The following is a 22,412-nucleotide window of genomic DNA, read 5'->3' as shown; positions in this document are numbered from 1 at the left end:
CTAGCGTATTGTTGCAAAAGTAAAACAATAACATTAACAATATTAGGTAAATAGCGTTTTATATATCTTTATTTTACATATGATTGTATAATATGTCATAGTTTTATTATTGAACATAATTAGATTATAAGGACGAATACATTATAATAGTATATTTTAAGAAGGCCACTCGTAGCTCGTAGTAATTAGGTACTATAGTATATAATAAACGAACGTGCACTAAACTATAATATAATATAAATATTTTATATAAAATGTATTTTTTAATTTTTAATGAATTATAACGTAGGTATATATAATATCGTATACTTGTATTTATTTACGATTAAATGAAAAGTAACACGAAATTTTTGTAGTTCTATTTTCTTGAAGTTGGTTCAGCCGTAGAATGTCGCCATTTCATCCTTCTATTCTGAAACCACACTTTTACCTATAAATAACAATTAAAAATAATATAAACCAATATATTGTATGGGCTGGGGGAGCATTTATATATAATATAATATAACGCGCACACGAACACCAACTATAACTTGCGTACTACTATAAGACTTAAAAATATGCTGAAATAGCTGGGTGTGTAGTGGTGTAATAGCTCGAACAGCAGTGGTCGGAATCACCGGGAAAATACTATTGAGCAGTTGAGCTATGTATAATGCGTGTTATGTAATAGATGTCTAGTGCATAAATGTATATATAATATATGTGTATATGTGTGTATTATAGACTTAAAATAATCGATAAAGATAACTCTAATAACAAATGGTAACTCAATAACGCGTCGTTGAATAATTAGCAATTAGCATATTATACAATTCACAATGACAATAAATTACAAAAATAAAGCATATATGTCATGCATGTGTGTGTGTCCGCTTTCCAGTTATTCAATAATATGACTTGAGTTGAGAACGGATATAGATATAGATAGTCTATCTAAGATAGATATTTCAATATTTTATATAGTGGTGGCGCGAAAGGCTCACCGATACTATCACTAATTATAATTATAAATTATCTCTCTTATGGGCTTTAACAAATATAATTATATTATGTTAATGGTGTAGGATATAAACTAACCTGTAAGTCCGTAAGTCCAAGACTGGAAGCCAGTATCTTTCTGTTCTGTTTGGTAATGTATTTTTCCATTTGAAAATAGTATTCTAACCAATTTTTTTGTGTGACCGTAAACACAGCTCTACCGGTAAACTTTCCTTTTTTATTCGCCGATCGATCTATTATAAAATTAATACGTGAGCATAGAAGTAGTACCTGCTTGGCTTCTTATAATGTGTACGAATATCTCGATCACAAATTAGGAATATGTGTTTATGGGTATAATTAATTATTTTATGTATTTTAAATACCTATATTATACAAAATAATATATAAACTTGTTACAACTTAAAAGTTGTAAAAATATTGATTAAAACATTTATGTTGTTCATAGGTACGAAAAATTTATATTGTTTAAACTTTAAAGTATTAGCAATAAATATGTGTTTTTCGCACATAAATCTTATTTTTTCGCTTTTTATTTTTTTAATATTTTTTTCATTACTTCGTTACGATTCCAAAATATATTTTAAATTTCTATTATTTCACTTATAAAATAATGTGGAAGATAAATAGCCAATAGCACTGGTTCCCATTGATACGAACATTAAATTCGACAATTCGAGTTGAATATATATACTTCTAAACACTAAATTTAGACCTTTTTCATAATATTAATGATATAGTATACATTCATTACATTTAATATTTACCCGAGTCAGTTTTAATATTCAGTATTCTATCGATTCCAAAATTCAATGAGTCAGGTACTTGCAGACACGCTTGTGGTTGTCGGTAATCCATTTTGAGTACTGAATGTTTAAATTCACAGTTTACACTTTTTTATTTTTCAAAGAATATAGAAAATATAGAAGGGGAGAATAATTAATAATTGAACAGTTCAACATTGTTCATTTGTGTCTTAAGAATCTAATTTACGACCGTTGTGGTTTAAATGTTCTAAACGTTTAACAATGTTTACGCTACGTAAACCTAAAATACAAAGTGTCAGTTTACATGTTAAGAGATTTGTGTTGTTTGACGCCAGAACATTTGGACGCAGCTGTTGAAATAAAATCATTTATATTTTATATACAACTATAATCCTTGGTGTTTATAAATATTATTATTGTGTTTAGGTAAAGTCTGCTTACAGACTTTATTTCTGAAGTGTATTGGTTGTGGTATAACTTATAATAGTTATTAGTTAATGATTCTAATGATTCGACAGTGCCCATTGGACTATTTTATATGTATGAGCAATACGGTTAGCTATATAATACAATTATTTTAGAGCTTCAAATGATAAAATTTGGCAAACAATTTTAAATATTAATCAACTGATGATACCCACAGTAGATACCTACCAAATACCAATTGATACTTTTTCTTAAATAAATTAATATCTAGTTTTGAATGAAATATAATTACCTATCTACCAATAATTCAACTAAATTGTTTGTGGTAATTATGTGCTTAAAATTACAACGGAGATATCTTTTATAAAATAAATCAATAATAATAAACTTTAAATGAGTTAGTAAAATATCAACTTCAATGGGTGTCTGATTTTAATAAATAATTTAAAATATTTATTATACACGGTACCTATACAAGCTTGTAATTATACCTTTTTCATTTTGTAACAGATAATTTATATATATTTAAAAACAACTTAACACAAAAATATTAAACATATTAATATTTTATGTGGTTATACAATACGTATATATGTATACTTTATTTGTAACATTCAATAAAAAAGTAAACGCGTTGATATTTACGTTCATTATCCAATGAAATTAATACAGGGTTCATGCTTACAATAGATATTTTTTGTTTAATAACGCACTCGTACTTTGAATGTTTGTCAATTTTTCATAAAAATGAGCGTATTTATTAGGTTTAATTTTCATTCAGTGGCGTCATTTCAGTTTTTGTTTGACTAGGGCAACTACTCACTGATTTCCCGACTCAACATTTATTACACGCAGATTCACATAGGATAGTGCCATTGTAGGTTGTGGTGGTGGTGGTGGTGGTGGTGGGGGTAAATTTTCAGGTATATGAACGTCACACACGGGATTTTGAAGTATTAAATATTTATTAGAATTAGAAAGTCAAATAGAATAATTAAGTAATGTGTAAATAAATAATAAAGTGGACATCGGTAATAGGTACCTTTTAATAATGATTTACAAGTAGTTAGCAGTATTTATAGTCACATAATGTAAATACTAAACATCTTATAATATACTTCTTTAAAAAATACAACAAAAAAATTAACAATAAATCTTTATTTATAAAATGTCAATATTCAATAGTAAGATTTATGACAATGGCCTTAGTAGTTAAAAGTAAGACTTCTTATAATTTTTAAATGTGCTGACTTAAGGTTGATGTAAATGTTAGACTTTCCCCTCCTCCCCAAATGACGCTACTGGTTTCATTAGCTATATGAGTCGTATATAGGCACTATAGTCACTAAAAAGTATTATGTAGGTATATTATATTATTATATACGACTATAGAGCTAATATCGTTTACACCTGGGTACACACAATGTTATAAATTACTAATTAGTAATCATTTTTAAATGATGTTCAATAATAATTCAAAAATAATAAATTTTAATTATTTTTTGAAAGATTTAAATAAATTTAATTTAATTGCACTTGGCTATATAATTATCTACATTTTTTTATCATATGTATATGTATAGGTAGGCATTTATAATATAATTAAATAATTAGGTCACATCATACCTACTCTCACATGCGCCATATAACACTGTCACTTGAGACGACATAAATGTGTATGCCATTTAGTGCGAAACGATGCAATTAAAATACCAGATCCTGATCATATAGGTACCTACAGCAAGTCGACGAAATAAAATAGTTATGGGCATCAGTCCTAAATAGTGAGGACTTGGTGACATATTATACAAATATCATTAGTACATATGAATTAAAGTTAACAATGAATACTTTACTGATAGGATTAAGCTTTTCGCTCATATGTTATTTAAACGGGCTTGACGACAAAAAAACATATTGGGGCACAGGAACTATGGATTTAGAAGCATTGCCATTAGAAAAACTTTTGAAAATGAAAAAAGAACTTCGGATAAAAAGTAAGAAATGTATTACTTGAATTATAAATTATAAATATACCTACTATAAATAATTGACTGATAAAATGGACATTATTTGCATTACACCTAAGTACTTCTATAAGGAATCATATTCAAAATAAATGTTTAAATAAAAGTTTAAACAATTAAATTAAAATAGCCAATAGATAATTCAATTTTTGTATTGATGTTAAATATAAATAACAATTAATGTATAATATTTTACCATTATATGATTGTTAATTTTAAATTCTGAGTGGAGCGATAAATGTATTTTACAATGATATAATATTTTTTAATCATGATGGTTGGGATTCCATAGCGTTCGTATGTTTCTTATAAATTATAAGTTACTTAAGAAATAGCAGAGTACGCTTAAAATGTTATTTCATAATTCAGAGAAATACAAATAAAAGGTGAGTAAGTGGATATCACTTTGCTGTATAGTAGAGATGACGAGTAGGTCACTATAATGGATGTGTTCAATTTGAATGTAATGACAGGTATTATTGTATACGAAAAACCATTCTGAACGGAGATGATGTATCGGATAATTAGTAGGATATATTAAATTATTAGCTATATTTCAATTGTAATATATCGTTATTTTACTTGATTTCGTAAAAAAATAAATTTCATACGCTTATAAAATCTTTTCTATATTGACTCTGTAATTTTTTTTTTACAGTTACATGAAAGAAAACCTATAGATAACCGTGTATTGGGTTTTTTAACCTTAGGTATAAATCACAAAAATGTTACGAATTTTCAACTTCAAAATTCCTTGTAAATTTTCGCGATTTTGATATATTTCGTAAACATTTGAACTTTAAATGCTTATAAACAAAAATTGTGACTAACGATTTTTTGATTTTTTTTTTTTACTACAATAAGTACAACTTATAATAAACCTTGTATTAAATTTTAAAGATTTTTTGGAATGCCAAATTTTTTTATAATCATTTAAAAAAAAAATTTAGAAAAATCGAAAATTTTAATTATCTATAAATAGCTTAAAAAAAGTTCAAAATATTTTGAAAATTTAATCGTAGCTAGATAATATAAACATTTGACGAAAATTTCAAGTATTTACAATGATTCGTTTTAGAGTTACAACAAAATAAAAAAACCGATTTTGTCGAAAACCGATTATGCGTAAAAATTCCCGGTTTTCCGTCACTTTTTTAGGGTTTTCCTAACGCTTTTGAAAACTACTGGACATTTTTACTTTTGACCCTCTAAGTACCAACTAAATGAATTTTCCTTTTCAAAGAGGGACCGAAGTCAAAAACCAAAGCATTATTTCTACTCCAAAATGTGATGACAGACACAAAAATAAAAAAACATACATCATTGTAAAATCAATATATTTTTCACTTCACGGCTTCGTTCAGAATCTAAAATTGAATTTTGTACATTTTGCGATTTTTTAAATTTTAATACTATTTTTGGACATTTTTACCTGTTTTTAATCAAAACTAGACATATCGTATAAAATAACGTTTTAATTAGCGTAGTTTTAGATTATTATCAATCGAATTATTCAAGAAAATATAGATACATTAAGACCATTAAGTAAATACCTAGCTATAGCTGCAATAGTTTGGATGCGCCGACGTGACACGCGCTAACCGCAACGTTCACAGTTAGGTACATAATATTATGTACACCTATTAAATATTCAATTCTAATAAAATTAAAATTTTTGTTATCTGCTGATATTGATGTGATTTTTTGTCAATGTGACAACGATTTATTTTTTCTTTCTACATATTCTGTTTATTTTTAGCATATGTTTAGCAATAGTAAAGGTAATATTTTACCATGTACTCAGCAATAGTAAAGCCAGTAAAGGGGTAATATTTTAACGCATATTTTTATAATTTTATTTTTAAACGTGCTCTAAATGTCCATCTTGTTTATCTTAACATAAAATGTACGCAACTCATCTATCTACAGATGAACGTGCGGAACGACGGGCAGACGAGGAGTCGGCGGCGTCCACGTTCCCGGTGGAAGAGGACGTCCCGAACGCCATGGCCTTACGGAGAACTACGGACGTTCTGCACTCGTCGGCGGCCGGCAGTTCGATGCAAACAGCCTTTCAGATGTCCCTTACCGTCCTGTCGTTTTTAGCGTTCGGCGGCTACGTGATCAGCCTGGTTGCGCAGAACATGCGCAGACCTGCACAGTCGCACGACGGTGTCACAGCGTCGCACCCGCTCAAGGCCGTGGTGGTCAACCGAAACAAACGGCCGGGTTTGTTACTCAGACCGTCCGGTTCCACGACCACGGTCAGCTTCGGCCGGCGCAAACGGAGCCGAAGGTTTCCGCGAACCACGGCGACATGTTTTTAGTAACGGTTTTTTTCTATATTGTGCATTTTTAATTAAAAAAAAATAGTAATAACGACTGACTTAAACGTAATATTATTATTTTAAATACCGTATAATCGTAATATTATATAAACCATACCTATCAATTCAATATTAAGTTATTTAAAACCTTCTGAATTGTACGAATACCTACCTCGTAACATAAATAACATGTTAAATATCATTTTCTGTTTTTTAAAATGTTGATTTGAATTTGTATGAAGAATTTAAATTCCAAGTTTAAATATTAATAAAAATGAATTAATTTATATACATATTATATTATTATTACCTACACTAGTATACTAATACTACTTACTAGTCTACTTTATAGTACTGTGATTAATATGATTTATGATTACTTATATTACTTGTAAACTATACTTTTACCTACTATATAGTACAATACTATATAATTATAATTTATAATAATATAATACTTATAACAGGTACCTATTGTAATGATAAACATAAAAACTAATGATAAGGATTTTAAATGATTTGCGGTTATTATAGGTTATTCAAATATTTCAAACCCATTTTTTTCAAACAAATAGAATTGAGTCGTAAAATGATACTATCTAAACATTCTAAACCTAATGGCTAATAGATAAATTATACCAGAGCCGTTAACTGGAGTGAGGCGAGTGAGGCGCTTGTCTTGGGCGTAAAAATATTAAATGATTAACTTAAGAAAAAATATTATTACCAATATAAGATTTTTTACCAATTCGTAGGTATAATGTAGGCTAAAAATTGTATTTCTTGTTTTGATCGAAACCAAATTACATAATAATTTTCAGATATTTCCTACTCTTATCATGAAATATTAAAAACTGCGAGTGTGTCACCCCCACCCACCCACCGCCATCACCTAGATGGTGTATTACTAGAGTTCTGCCTCAGAATAAAAAATGACTCAAAACGACTCTGAATTATACTATGTAGGTAGGTAATAGGTATGATGTATTTATAAGTAATATCGTGGCTATGTTTATTTATTCATAGGCAATATGATATAAATATTTTCAGTCACTTACATAGTTTTCAATTAACTAACTATATTCATATACCATATATATTTCAAAATTCAAATCTACACATTAATATATGTTTAATTAATGTTATTTTTTTATATATACCGTAATCTAAGTATATATTACACGCTATCGAAACCCGAAGTATTAACAATATTTTATCACAATTATAACTGTATTACTGTAGATAGGTAATAATATGATAGGTACCTACTACCTACCTACAAATTGTATGCAGTTGTAATTCTTGAAACAAATACGTTATCCTGTAAACTCTTGTCTACCCAAACATCAAATTATAAATAAAATTAATAAAAAAAAAAATGATCTATGTTACACCAATTATGAAATGTTATTTAGAATATAGTTTATACTTAATAGTTTACTAATAATATATATATATATATAACGAGGCAATGGTACTATGCTTATAATTATATAGCACAATTAAATATGAATAGGTATTTCTAATTAAGATTGACGATAGCAAAAAATAGAAATGGACAACAAAATTTCAATATGATAAAAATCCTTAAAAAAAAACTTGTTCACGCATTAAGTATATCCATAATTACATGATATGAACGTTTTTTCACAGACCGTGGCCTACTATCCCCCTTCTGCGCCTAATGATTCGTATATATACATTCCTATAAATTATGTAGTACTCAGACTTTCGGTTCTTAGCAATTCAGCGTGACATATTGCATCCATCATTGTAGACACGTCTCATTTGCCTGAAGTTTTTTTATACAAGCTTGACCTCTAATAGTTAATACCTCATTACCTATCACACCACAAGTGTTTGTAACTCACCTCCTTTTAAATAATTTTTTGTTAAATAGATATCAATAAAAACGATTCATGACAATTTTTACAGAGTCGAGAAACCTAACAACAATATTAATGTAATAAACAATAAAAAAAAATAAATGATTCATTTTTTTTTTTGTTAAGGTAACTGATTTAAAAATACAATATCAGTTAATATAAAAGTTTTGATTTCTCGTTCACTGAAAATAAATCAATATCGTAAATTTAAGCGTATGTAATACTAACAATAAAATAGATTACTTAAATAGATATATCAAAATACTAATTTTGAAATGTACTTAGTAGTGTCGTAGTGATAAAGGATAGAAAATGGCCACAGCCCAGAATTTTATTTTATATACAATGATATATCATTGAATTCAAATTCAAGTAATTCAACAGATCCATTACAGTAATCATCTTGCCACAGTGCCTTATCCAGGGGGGGGGCTTTTGAGCTTAAGCCCATCCCGAAATCTTTTATTTTAAATAATATGTGTACATACAAGGTGATTTTTTAAGCATGCTAACCTCATTATTATGCTTAAATTATGAATATAATCAAATTTTGATTATTACATAGTTTCAAGTTGTTAAAAAACAACGTTTTTACTAAAAAATTATATTTTTTATCCTTATATTTAAGTTTTTTCTTTTTTGAATGACAACATAGTTTTAATTTCATACTCCAAAGCATAAACATTTTCCAAGTATTTAGATATATAAAAATCAAATTTAGGGCAAGTAGTTTATGAGTTATAAATATTTAAAGTTTAGATGTGCAGAGTGGAGTGGTACGGGATTACCCCGCAAATTGTTGTCCACTACTCCACTTGTCTAAACTTTAAATTCGTATAGCTCATAAACTATTCACCCTAGTATATGTTTTTAAATTATTTCCTTTTTTTTCTATAGAGTTAAGTACGATTGTTTAAGTCCACCCCGAAAACAAATCCTGGGTACGGCACTGTCTTGCCAACATTTATTCATTTTAATATTTAATTATTAGTTTCCATTGTATCAATTCATATACAATATGTTCATCAATTTAGAAAACCATAAACTTCCATACTAGATTTAATCAAAAGTATTTTAACAAGCCATAGAAAGTACCATGGTACATAAATCTATATTTACAGAAAACAGTTCAAATTTTTAACTGCCAGTCTCTACATACAATTACATATTATATTTCCTTAAATCACTAGTAACATATATTTTTAATACTATACTCAGGTAGTCAGGTAAGTCTATTATTTTAAAATAGTTTTAACTTGATGAATATGGTTCTAAAATAAAAATTAACTGAATAAGAGCAATATAAAATTATTTAAATTATTTTTATTTTATAAATAAATAATAATTTCACTGAATAACATATTACTATATATATAAAGACAAATCAATAATTCATACAATGATGCATAAATTACTGTCAATTGTCTAGTAATAAACATCTGAAAATCATCAATGATGCTACATAGTTAATAAAATAAAAATGGATAAAAAAAATAGCACATATATAAATAAATAAAATACTAACTTATAAAAATATTTCTAGTGGTACAAACTATAAAATAAATACATAAATAATATAATAATGTTTATAAACTTTAAAAACCTTAATACTTAAGAGGACATTATATCCATATGTGTTATCTCTGTCTTACCTACATAAAAAATAGAAAATGTTTATTCAGCAAAATCAATTTTGTGTTGTTAGCAGAGTGAATTTACAAATCAAAAAATGTATAGGTAAAAATTGTATCAAGGAAATGTCATGCTTTTATTGATATTATCATTTTAAAGCGAGTTATGAACATTTTAAAGCTGTAATATTTTACATACCTAAAATTCACTTTAAAGTGATAATATCAATAAAAGTCTATGACATGTCCTTACCTTTAAATTTGATAAAAAGAAAATTGATATCAATATTAAAGCTAACAATTTAAAATATGTTCTGCTGAACGCAAATTTGCTTTGAAATACGTTAGTAAGGCAGAGACAACAAAGGAGGTTAAGGTCCTCTTTAGTTTAAAAATGGTTTAAATGTTTATTATTTTACAATAAATTATGTTATGCTGGTATATTTTTTTTACAATATTTGTTTAATTTAGATAACTTAATCTTATCAAAATTAATATACAAAACAACTAAAATCATCAAAATAATATTGTTTAATAAACACAGGTGATTAATGTATAAAAAAATATGATTAGGTAACTATATTTAATATAAAATGTCATGGCATTAAAATATCACAAGGTTTTTATAGTTTAAATTAAAAATGAACATTTAAGGACGGTTGAATGATAATACAATGGATTAGTATGATAAAAATAAAACAATTTTTAACTTTACCTATATAAATATTTTAACTGGAATGAAGTTGATTATGATATAAGATACAAATTATTAATATGCTAAGATATTGCTCTAAATTTAAATTGTAAAAAAATTAAACATTTTTTTAACTGTTTTATTTTCTATCAAATGTTGATAAAAATTGCTTTTTTTATTGATAACCTAACAATTAAATAAATATTAAGTTTTTATGTAATATGATGGACTTACTAATAAGTTATTTTAAATAAAAATCAGATTAAAACATTTAGGTCTGTTTATTATTTTTTAATCAATATACTTTCATTATGTGTGGATTTAAATAAGGTTTGTTAAAATTCTTTTAATTAATTATCATACTTTTTATTTAATACAATTTTAAGTATTATTAATTATTAATTTTTAAATTATAATTATATCTTCTTTTACATAGTTATTATATTTATCAACTTATATATAGGTATATTCAATTTTTCAAAAAAATATGTTTTGTACATAATTTAATTTATATATTATATAATTTGTTATTAAAAAAATAATCTTGTCTATATTGTTGAGCACTTTTTTAAGGACATACATTACATTAAATGTAACCAAATTTTTGTTAAATAAAACATTAATACAATAAAAATAGCTAGTGTTTGTGTACATAATTACATAAAATGTGGTATATTATGTAAAAAAAAATAGGAATATACTTTATTAGTAAAACAAAAGGATAACTTTATAAAGAGAAAAGAGAAATACTACTAAATTGTTTAATTCCTAATATTTCTTAACTTTTTTTTTTGATTTTCATGATGATAAGACATTTTTTTTCTTGGTAATTTTTGTGTGTACATACGACTAAGATTTTCACATACAATTTTATAAGAAAACAAATTATTAATTCAAAGTTATTCAAATGCAACAAAAATCATTAAAAATGTAAATTTTGTGTATATATATTATGAGCACTTATTTTTTCATTTCTATAATTTATTTATAAAGTTTTATTAGTTTCAAGTATTTTATATATTTTGTAGTAGAAGTCAATTTAACAATAATTTATAAATAAAAAATATTATAGTCGGATATACATTTTTTGGTTTTTTGTTTTTTTTTTTAATAATAAACAGATATTAGTTATTATATTTTTATCAAAATATTTAGTTTAATATTTAATTTTATTATTTTGAAATAAATTAAAAAAATGAATTTTGTATACCATAGAAGGGATAAAAAAAAAAAATTAAAATAACCAAAATAATGAAAAATTTTTTTTTATTTCAATTGATGACTAAATGTGAATAATTTATAATTTAATTATTTTTCCAATTATTTGTATTGGTTTATGAAACTAACAAATCATTTTAATTTGTGCAGCAACTAAATTTGAAGAGTAAAAGCATGAATTGGGTTTTAATTTCTCATTTGAGCAGCGATTCTTTCAAGATTATTTAAAAACTAAAATAATTATACACAAATAAAACACCTGATTTTCGCATCACTGATTGAGATTAAACTTCAATATTCATGTCTGATCGAAGTCCACGATTTTTAAGTTTTTCTTCTGCTTTTAGTATAGGTTCTTCAGTTCTGGTATGCCACACATACACCTACAATTATAAATGATTATGATTATAGTATAATATATATCATAATAAAACATAATTTGTGCAAACTTACTTTAGTACAATTATCTGCCATAGGCTCCAATTGTTCTACAGTGGTTACCTGTGAAAGTATAGCACTTTCTTGGAAACCTCGACTGACATCCCACGAAAATTCAGCATTCGGGCGTTTATGTAAAAGTTTTAAATTAATGGCAAAACCTGCCATATCAACGGGAAACGGTCGTTCTGGTCTCCAAGCACTATTCCAACCAATTACTTTACCTTTACTATTTATTAATGGTTTTTCTACTAAAAGACCACCAACAAGACCAACTGGCCATACACCAACACCTTTTACTGTTCGCATCTATTTAAAAAGAAAATATGAAAATAGAAATAATCATTACATGTTATAAATGATTGTTAGTGATAATATTAAAAATGTTAGTATAGTAATATTTACTTCATTAAATAAATCAACACTATATGTGTTATCATCATCAGCAAAAAAAATTATGCCCTCATCATTTTCTTTAGCTTTGTTATTCCTTAACCATTCTAAAGCCTTATTTCTTTGTTTAACTCCTCTAGGTTTCTTCCATTTAGGTTCCTAAATGTACATATGATTAATTTAATAAAATAAAAATTTTAAATATTTTAAACTAAATACTTTTAATTTTCTCTTCCATTCAGCTGGTGTTCCTATGGCTAAGTGAGTGTAATTTAAATTACTTTTATGCAGCAAATTGGCTACAAGTGACGTTTTTATTTCAGAATCTTCAACAATAATCCAATGGAAATTATTTACTAGACGAAAAGTGTTAGACAATCTATAATATAAATAAAAATTTTGAAAATGTTAAAAATTATTAAATAACTCCAATTTAGGAGTTAATTAAGTTTACCTTGTTAGTTCAGCTTTTTGTACAGGTCTTTTGTAAGTAGGTGTGATAGCATATATAACTGGAATGTTTGGTTGCCATTTATCACATATACTTTCAAATCTTTCTTTTAAAATATTATAATTTATATAATTGATTTTCAACTAAAAAAATGTATACATAGATAACTAACATACAGTTTAAATAGAATATATTAATAATTTATCATATTATACAAATAAGAATAAATATAACTCATGAGGGCTATTAGTTACCAAGAAAACCACAGGTAAAAACAATTAAACATTATCCATTGTACATTTTAAGAAAAATCAATAAAAAAATCATTTGCAAACTATTAATGGATTGACTAATTTTAAACTATGTCAGTAACCCCATAATTTTAACCAAGATAGATGTTACTAATACATTTTAGTAAAATTTTGATAAAGCAGTTATTAACAGAACAATTTATATTAATAATACAATATATACAAAAAAAAAAAAAAAATTATCAACACAAAACAATTGTAAGTAATTTTCTTATTAATAGTAGAAACTTTTATTTAATTAAGTCAGTCTCTCAATAAGAATTGTCTACTTTACAAGCATATTCTGAAATATCTAAAACAGTAGCATAGTAAACTAAAGAAGTGGTGTAGATATAAAATATAAATGATAATTTTATTTTTCAGATAGGTGGATTATTATTTGTATTTATATAATAATTAAAGCTCTATGTATTTATGCTGGAACCAGCTTAAAATAGCGAGAGAAATTTTTATCTGTAGCCAGTGGTACATATAGGAATTATTTTCACAATGGGCCAATTTACCACCAGGCACCAGCTTGGATGCATATATAACTGGAACATTTTTTTGGTGGCTGGGTGGTTTTAATTATGAAATTTTCACAGGATTTTAATTTATAAATACATATTTATTATTACATTACACATAATAGCAAATTACGTAAAACGCATAATAAAATGTTTTGATTGCATCTGAAACTTAACTATGGGCCCAGTCCTAGGGCCGCCCTCTATATACACCACAGCTTGGTTATTTAAATTCATAATATATTACTTTTTTTAATTAAAAATAATAAATTTAGATGGTAAATAACATTGAAGGATATTCGTGGATAAATAACTTTTTTTAAATGTAATAATTATACTACTTTTAAACGTAATGGTATTCATACTTCCTCTTTAGTGTGTTCCAATGTCTGTTTTAAAATTTGATATTGTGATGCATCTAATAAAAATAAAATATTTAAAAATAATATTATTCTTTTAAGCAAAATTAAACCAAAAACTATTTACCTCTACTTCGAATTCCAATGAACCAAAAAATTAGTAATGTAAAAAAAACAAAATAAAATATTGTTCTTCTTTTATTAAACATGTCCAAAAACTTATAGTTAGAATTAAAATTAATCATTTTGATTCACTCATAACATTTGAATTTGTAAAAATATCAACTGATTCTTAATAATAAATTGATCTAAACTACAAGATATTAATTATCTTTCACAATAATATGTCATGGCCAACAAATAAGTATACTTAGTATTCAATTTATATATTTATTTATTTTATAAATATTACAAATACTAAAAATTATTTAACTAAAATATAATGATTTAACAGAAATACATAAAAGTATAATACACAATAATTCACTAACTATTTAATATTTTAATGTCAGTCTTTTATTATATTATTTTGGAGGAATCTCATATATTAAAAGAACCATTACCGTCATGTTTGATTATTGGTTTTGATTATAATTTTGTTGTTGTGGTGATTTTAAAACATCTTGATAATAATCATCATAAAGTAGTTATATAATGATAATATTCTTCGTTTCTAAGTTCAATGTTTACAAGGATTATAGATAATAATAACAACGACAAGATGGACATGCGCAGCTGTTTTTCAATATTATCAGGATTGATTGTCTGTATGTGGTGTCTGAATTGGACAATTAGTAAATGGTGCTTTTAGCCACTTTTAGCTGCAGTAAGCTATGGTTAAGCGTCGTGCCGTTTGTATTTCGTAGTCTTATTATTTGTAAGTTGTAGTAGTGATTAGTGACGACTGTAGTAAGTAGTGTTTATTGTTTGGTGATTACTGATCTCATTTTTTGGTAAGTTTAATTATTATTGTTGTATAAGTGTAATGTTCTATTTCCCAAAAATTTACATTTTTATATGGACATGTATATCTAGATAATATATTGATAGTAATTTTATTATTCATCCAAAGTATATAATCCACCTTGTATTCACTATTTTACCTTATTAATTGTTTCGGTTAATTCGTTAGGATTTATAATTTAAAAAGTCACTTAAACTACCTATATTTGTTTGATAATTTTGTATTTAACTGTGTACACATGTACCACTCTAGAAAATATATATCATATAATTCAATAAAATAACATTGTTTATTGCAGAAATTCATCATTATTAAGACAAGACGTATCATCTGATTCATCTGAGTGTATCAAATGAATATCACCATAGATGCAACATCTTATCAGTCTAGTTAGCTATGGGTATGTACTAAGTAGATACCTGTTTTATAATTTTAAAAATACATTTTAGGCTCAAGTTAATGTTTATTTTGAATTCTGGTATCGTGATGTTATTACAATATTCATTATCTATATTCGTTATGTGAAACAACTGTGAATTAATTAAAAAAAAAATTAAATACATATCAAAATTTTAACTAATACCTATTTAAATTATTATTTTTTTAATATATAAAAATTTTGAATAATCTATCATGAGCTGCATGGATATTTGCAGGTACAACTATTATTTGAAAACGTTTTTTTTTTTTTTAATTTTTTTTATTCACATTAAGGTGGTTTATACACTTGTACAACTTTTGTATTAGAATTTATTTGTTAAAAAAAAAATATTTTGAAATAAGATTTTGTTTCAAATCTAATTTTATTGTTAAAGTTAGGAAGGATAAAGTTATATGTCATATTGGCTAATAAATTAGGGATGTCTGATGTAGCTATAGCTTTTTATACTTGGTAATGGTTCCATGAAGAAAAATTTATTGATAAAACTTAATTATGGTCAAAAATACAGTGGCGTGTCCAGCATAAAATAATTGGGTAGGCCAGTTTTGTTCTGTAATACATTGTTTCCCAATTGGTGTTCCGTGGAACCTAAGAGTACCGCCAGCCGGTGCCATGGGTTCCGTGAGAAATTTGGAAAATAAATATTAATTAATAATATTTTTGATTTGAACATAGAAAAGTTCTAAAAATTATATGGGGGTTCCACAAAACGTTTAAGCTCCTGCAAAGATTCCGTGAGTAAAAGAAGTTGGGAAACACTGCTGTAGTGTGTAAGTGTGTTTATAACTATTAAGGAAGATTTTTCCTATTACATGGAACCAAACAGTCAAATAATAATTGGGTAGGCTCAGACCTAATCGGCCTACCCTGAAAAAATACCTACTATATAAATTATAGGTAAATAAAATTATTGTCGTACTAATTATTATCAGTTTTTCAAATAATCATTCAACGATAAGCCACTTAAAAAATAACTGTTTCTTACTATATTTTACTAATTGTCATAAATGTTGTAGTGATGTGAAAAATTAGTAAAATTTTCACTTTAATTGATTTTTTTTTATAATTGTATAACTGATAGAACTACTAGATATTACGTGCTCTCCGATGGTAAAATGTTTATCGAATTATAGCATATACTTTTTAACTTTGTATATTTACAATAGAAAAGCTTATAATTAATAAGATTATTTAAAACTAATTTGATTCTTAGGATTGTCTTTTTAAAAATATGTTCAACAAAAATGTACTCAGATTAGACTTAAATTGTTATTCACAATTTTTAATTTTATATTAACAGTTAGCAAATTTATTATCTTTATATTACATATTATTGCGTTTTAATGTATTTTATATAATAAATAAATGTTTATTTATTGCTGTTAGGTTATAAATTGTATGAATGTGATTGAAATTACCAGTATTATGGAAAGCTGCATAAACAATTGTTTAACAATTAATACGTTAACCTAACCTGACCGCCAGCAGTAGTTTATAATATTCAAATTTTATACTTTTGTGACCGCTATACCTATAGTTTATCATTATTACCATACTACATTATAGCTGGAGATCATAAATTAATATAATTTTAATTGTTAATTTTTCTATTGTGCTACAATAATAAACTCAAAAAGTGCCATGACATAGTGGGAATAATTATGATTCATTTATTTTAATAAAAATATTAGCAAATTAGAAATAACATGGAAATATATGTTTAACATGCTAATCAATCATATAATATGACCGCCAACAATCACATTGTGGTTAACATATTAATAAATCAATAACGAGTTAACAGTTTTTTAAATAAGATTCAGTGACTTAGTATTAGTCCATTTAATTAATCAATGTTTTTCGTAATTCAGTATTAGTATGAAAAGAAACAGATAATTAAATAATTTTTAATAATTATTACTTTTAACTATATGTTAGTCTGGTTCATCGTTTTTTTGTTAGCATAGACCAGTCAATGTACAATTATTTTAAGTAAGTCTAGTCTGGATAGGGGACATTTTCATTTATTTAAAAAGTCTGACCCTAGACTGGGTTATTTTTTAAAAAAAATTTCTATAATTTTTTAGTTTCTACATTAATATTTTTATATTTTTATACAAGCAATACAAAAATGGAACAGAATTTTCAATATTTAATTTAACAAGAAAGTGGTTTATAATTTTTTCTAATCAATGTTTCAATATTCAACGTAGTGTTTTGAAATTTCATATTTAGGTATAATAGGTATTAATATAGAATAACTAAAATAATGAAAATATTATTAGATTATTTTAAGATAATAATAAAGGTAGGATTTAAATATTCTAAAAACTACAAAACTATGAAATATTCCCATAAAAATATGCTGGTATGCTGTAAAAATGTTAAAATATACTCTAATAAACATTGTTATGCATTTGTTTTAGTAGAACAAATGTAATATGTGTTTGAGAAAAAATACTTTGGCTATTAATGTGGTAGTATGATGAATAAACAATTAAACATTTTTGTTAATAAAACAAAAAAAAACTTAAAACAAATGATGTATGAAAAAAAAAAAAATAAATTGACGTATAACATATCAGGAAATTTTACAAATAAACTCAATGACCTAAATAATTTTAAAATAATAAAATATACAGTTATCTTCAACATTTCCAAAATAACTTATTATTAATCATTAGTAAGTTAAACAAATTCTATCTTGCTTAGCTATATTTTAGATGTACTAAAAAAAATATACAAAATTCTATAGCCTATAACATTTTAACCATCATAATTTTAAACGAAATAGTTAATATTTTTTAATAGTATCATTAAAATTTTTAACAAAAATGCATCTAGTCTGGTCTTGGATCTGTAATTTAATTAAGTTAAAAAAAAGACAAGTCTAGAATTTTCTATTTTTCATGTAGAAGCATATTCTTCTAATATCTATTATTCTCTTCTAAGTATATTCTTGTAGCTTTAACTATATAGAAATACAACTTAGCCCGGATATGATATATCAAATAAAAGGTCCATTACCACTAGAATTGTATAGAGTCACATGCTCCTAATGCTTACATACTAACAAAATATCACAATATCTGATAATTGATTTAATGTTATGATTTAATATAGATTTGTAGTCTTATGTTTGTACTATGAATTTTAATTCTAAAATAATATCCGATTTATTTATCAATTTACATAGAATATATTTTTGATAAGTTGTATATCTAAAATAAATATAAGTATAATAATCTGTTTAAAATGGAATAAAAATAAACCATATAATATAAAATTTGTCATAGGTGCAGATAAAAATATAAAATTATGGTAATTAAGTATAATCAGTGTTTTGTTGTAAACAAAAACCAGTCGGTGCTTGAAGTTATTCATATTATATGAGACAATAGTATCTACAGATAACTTTTATAAATAAGTGCAGCAGTGGTTATATATAGGATACAATTTGCCTAATAAATAACGCCGAAAATTTAGTTCCCAAAAAAATAACCCCATATGAGATTTTAAATAATAATAATTGTATTATATTCAAAACTAAAATGTATATTCTAATAAATACGTGTAAGTCTAATATTTTAATTTTTAAGTGAATTATGAGCATTTTCAAATATTTAATATTTTTCATACTCATAACTCGCTTAAAAATTAAAATATCCTAAAAAACCAACGAGAAAACACAGATTATGTTCTTACCTAAAAGTTTGATTATAGGTCAATTCACTCGAATATTAAAACTAAAAGCACACATGTTGTAGATGTGACGTCCTCTTAAGATATGGTACCTATATCTTAATATCTGCAAGTCCTATATTTATACTTATATTGTTAAAATAAAGACTTCCTAATTTACTCGTGTTACTAAGTAAATTAGTTTAAAATATCAATAATAGGTTAAATACAGTTGCTGTCAAAAACCATTTAAAAATTACTCTCATTGTTTATTAGCAACTGTTCTCAAACTTATTTTTCTTTGTTCAGCAATTGCTTATCATCAAATGGTTAACAACTGATACAAAACTAAACTTTTTATACATAATAATAAATTAATTAACACTTAATAAGGTTTTATTAATTAAATAAATGTATGTTGTTATTTAAGTAGTCTTTGTACCAGAGTATGTTTGATGTTGAATTATTTTAGTCGTGTAATTTTATTATTAATAGGTTTAATTAAATTTTAATGTATCCTAAAATGTTAAGATATCTTGCTTAGTGATGGATATACAAAATTGTCTCACAATGATAGTTATAAATATATTTGATATTTATATAGTTACATAGATCTTATCATCACTCACACATTGTTAATAAAAATAAATAGTTATCATATAAATTATAATGACAAATAATTTTTATTTTAATTCAATAACAAGTTGATTTTATTACACTTAAATTTCCATGTACTAAGATACATATTATATACCTAATATTTAATAGCATAGTTTATGTATAACTAAGTAATCATGAGTTTATTAATTAAATTGGTTAAATAAAACTTATTTTAGTTACAGTATTAAAAATGAATTAAATTAAAATATATTCAGTAGGTGACCTAAATAGGAGAACACAAAATATATTTTGTGTTGTGTATATAATATATAGATAAATATTTAATCTCGAAGCATTGGTAATGTTTCATGTAAAACACACGTAGATTTTGTATCAAAATTTACAATTGGCTCTTGGCATTGATTATCACTTTGAAGCACATTGCAAGCTCTGAATAAAATTTGCTTTGGATCCTTGAGGATATGTTTCTTACAATACTTACTTTTTGGTATCATTTTTCCTGTGCATTTTATACCCATTTCCACATATGTACAATGTGGAAGATGTGATTTTCCTTTATTGTTTAGTAACGAAGTTGCTCTTATTTTTCTATCCATTGCTGTTTTAAATACTACTGCCTCTTGTCCTATTGTCATTTTTTGATAGTGTTCCAATAGTTTTAATTTACGGAATTTCGCATATTCTTCATCATTAGTCCATTTTGATTTATTTAGTTGTCCATATGATTCCGAATCACATTTTTTATTAATTAAGTATTCTCTACGTTTTACTCGATACTTAAATAACAAATATCTATAGTAAAAAAAAAAAAAAAAAAAAACATGAGTTATTAAATTAAGTATACATTTATTTTTGTTTAAAATCAATTTTTTTTTATTTTACCTGTATTCTTGTGCATATAACAACTGTAGTCGTATAAATTTATTCCTCACTCTACGAACAGCTTCTTTTTCAGATAGTTTTGGCATATTACACAAAGGATCTGATTTAGTCAAATCTATATCTTCTAATAATGGAATTTGTTTGAATAAGTCCACGGTGACAGTTTTAATTGGTTCTTTGTCTTCTAAAGGTTTGGAATCGTCCAAATTTTGTTTGTATCTTTCTTTGAGAAGTTTTTTTGAGTCTATTTCATTGAATGGGTTTAAACTTTTATATTTGGTAGCATAATGACCAAATTCTTTTTTTAAATCAATTTGTTTCTTTCCTTCCATTTCACTAATGTATGGTTACAATGCAAATATACAAGTGTTATGATAAAATTATTATTTAGTTTATTCTCGTATATTCAATTATAATTAAAATTATATATTTTAAATCTAAAGTTATAAAATATATGTATCATACACATAAATCAGTGGAAGATACCGTTCACCGTCCCTCAACGCTAGTTGATGAAGAAGTAGAGCTAGAGAAAACGTTGAATTTTGATCATAAATCGTTATTTGTTATATCATGTAATGTATATTATTTATGCTTGCAGTAATTTTCGGATAATATTATGATAGATTAAATGAAAAAAGTATCTATTTAACACTGTAATATATTTTAAACGTTTTAATAATATGATTAGTGATTACTGATTATTTTGGTGTTTGGTTTATTATTTTACTTATTAGAGTATTAGACACACGCACATAACCTCAATAATGTGTTGTGGTAAGTACCAATTATTCTGGTATGCCTGGTACAATATGGTATGTTCTTGGTTTGTCATCAATCACGCATGCGCACACTCATATGATTTAACAGCTGTTGAATCAATCTTGTTTTTCCATTGTCTTTTCATGACGTTGGTCTGTTTTGGGCAGTGGAGTATTGTATTTTGCGACTTCCGTGGTCGCTAGTTTCGTTTACCTTTAGTAAGACGTTGAATCGAATTATGGGAGCTTATGTTCGTCAGATTTGGATTAAGTTTTCTATAAGAAACCATGAACACCAATTGTTTTAACAAATCATTGTACACAAAAATTCCCAATACTATTCGCTTCCGGTTTTATGGTGAGTGCTAAGGAGGGATAGAGGTGTTGGGTTTGTAACGTCGATCATAGTACCTACTTGGACTAGCTTCTAATGAGCAGCGATCGTCTGCTAGTTATTTTGTTTTGATAAAATATTTCATATCATTGATTTTATTTTTCATTTTAAAGTTTTTAGTTATGGGATTATAATAATTTTCTTTAAAGTTGTCTAATTAAAAAATGTATTTTACTGATTATTATTGTTACAGGGAATTGTGATTTGATTGTGGCATGATTAAATTGCTTG

The 22,412-nt window shown here is 25.4% G+C and overlaps 4 protein-coding genes across 4 annotated transcripts; 1 reads left to right on the top strand and 3 right to left on the bottom strand.

The window, feature by feature from the left end:
* Positions 1 to 40: 40 nt before the first annotated feature.
* Positions 41 to 1,860, bottom strand: LOC113554568 (H2.0-like homeobox protein). The gene is made up of 3 exons (XM_026958467.1): positions 1,770 to 1,860; positions 1,081 to 1,235; positions 41 to 430 (listed from the first exon to the last, which is right to left on the bottom strand). Exons 1-3 carry the CDS (start codon positions 1,858 to 1,860, stop codon positions 359 to 361), a joined length of 318 nt encoding a protein of 105 aa, XP_026814268.1. The 3' UTR covers positions 41 to 358.
* Positions 1,861 to 4,038: 2,178 nt separating this feature from the next.
* On the top strand, positions 4,039 to 6,555 carry LOC113554735. Its single transcript, XM_026958702.1, has 2 exons — positions 4,039 to 4,192; positions 6,152 to 6,555. Exons 1-2 carry the CDS (start codon positions 4,039 to 4,041, stop codon positions 6,547 to 6,549), a joined length of 552 nt encoding a protein of 183 aa, XP_026814503.1. The 3' UTR covers positions 6,550 to 6,555.
* A 5,493-nt stretch (positions 6,556 to 12,048) lies between these two features.
* Positions 12,049 to 14,703, bottom strand: LOC113553674 (galactosylgalactosylxylosylprotein 3-beta-glucuronosyltransferase I). Its single transcript, XM_026957137.1, has 7 exons — positions 14,564 to 14,703; positions 14,443 to 14,495; positions 13,264 to 13,403; positions 13,029 to 13,188; positions 12,822 to 12,968; positions 12,432 to 12,725; positions 12,049 to 12,361 (listed from the first exon to the last, which is right to left on the bottom strand). The coding sequence occupies exons 1-7, from the start codon at positions 14,679 to 14,681 to the stop codon at positions 12,263 to 12,265; spliced, it is 1,011 nt and encodes a 336-aa protein (XP_026812938.1). The 5' UTR covers positions 14,682 to 14,703; the 3' UTR covers positions 12,049 to 12,262.
* Positions 14,704 to 20,254: 5,551 nt separating this feature from the next.
* LOC113554835 (KAT8 regulatory NSL complex subunit 2) lies at positions 20,255 to 21,791 on the bottom strand. The gene is made up of 2 exons (XM_026958893.1): positions 21,027 to 21,791; positions 20,255 to 20,936 (listed from the first exon to the last, which is right to left on the bottom strand). Exons 1-2 carry the CDS (start codon positions 21,356 to 21,358, stop codon positions 20,465 to 20,467), a joined length of 804 nt encoding a protein of 267 aa, XP_026814694.1. The 5' UTR covers positions 21,359 to 21,791; the 3' UTR covers positions 20,255 to 20,464.
* Between the last annotated feature and the right edge of the window lie 621 nt (positions 21,792 to 22,412).

This window comes from Rhopalosiphum maidis, chromosome 2, assembly GCF_003676215.2.
Source record: "Rhopalosiphum maidis isolate BTI-1 chromosome 2, ASM367621v3, whole genome shotgun sequence".
Lineage (NCBI taxonomy): Eukaryota > Metazoa > Arthropoda > Insecta > Hemiptera > Aphididae > Rhopalosiphum > Rhopalosiphum maidis.
This window is presented reverse-complemented; position numbering and strand designations above follow the sequence as displayed.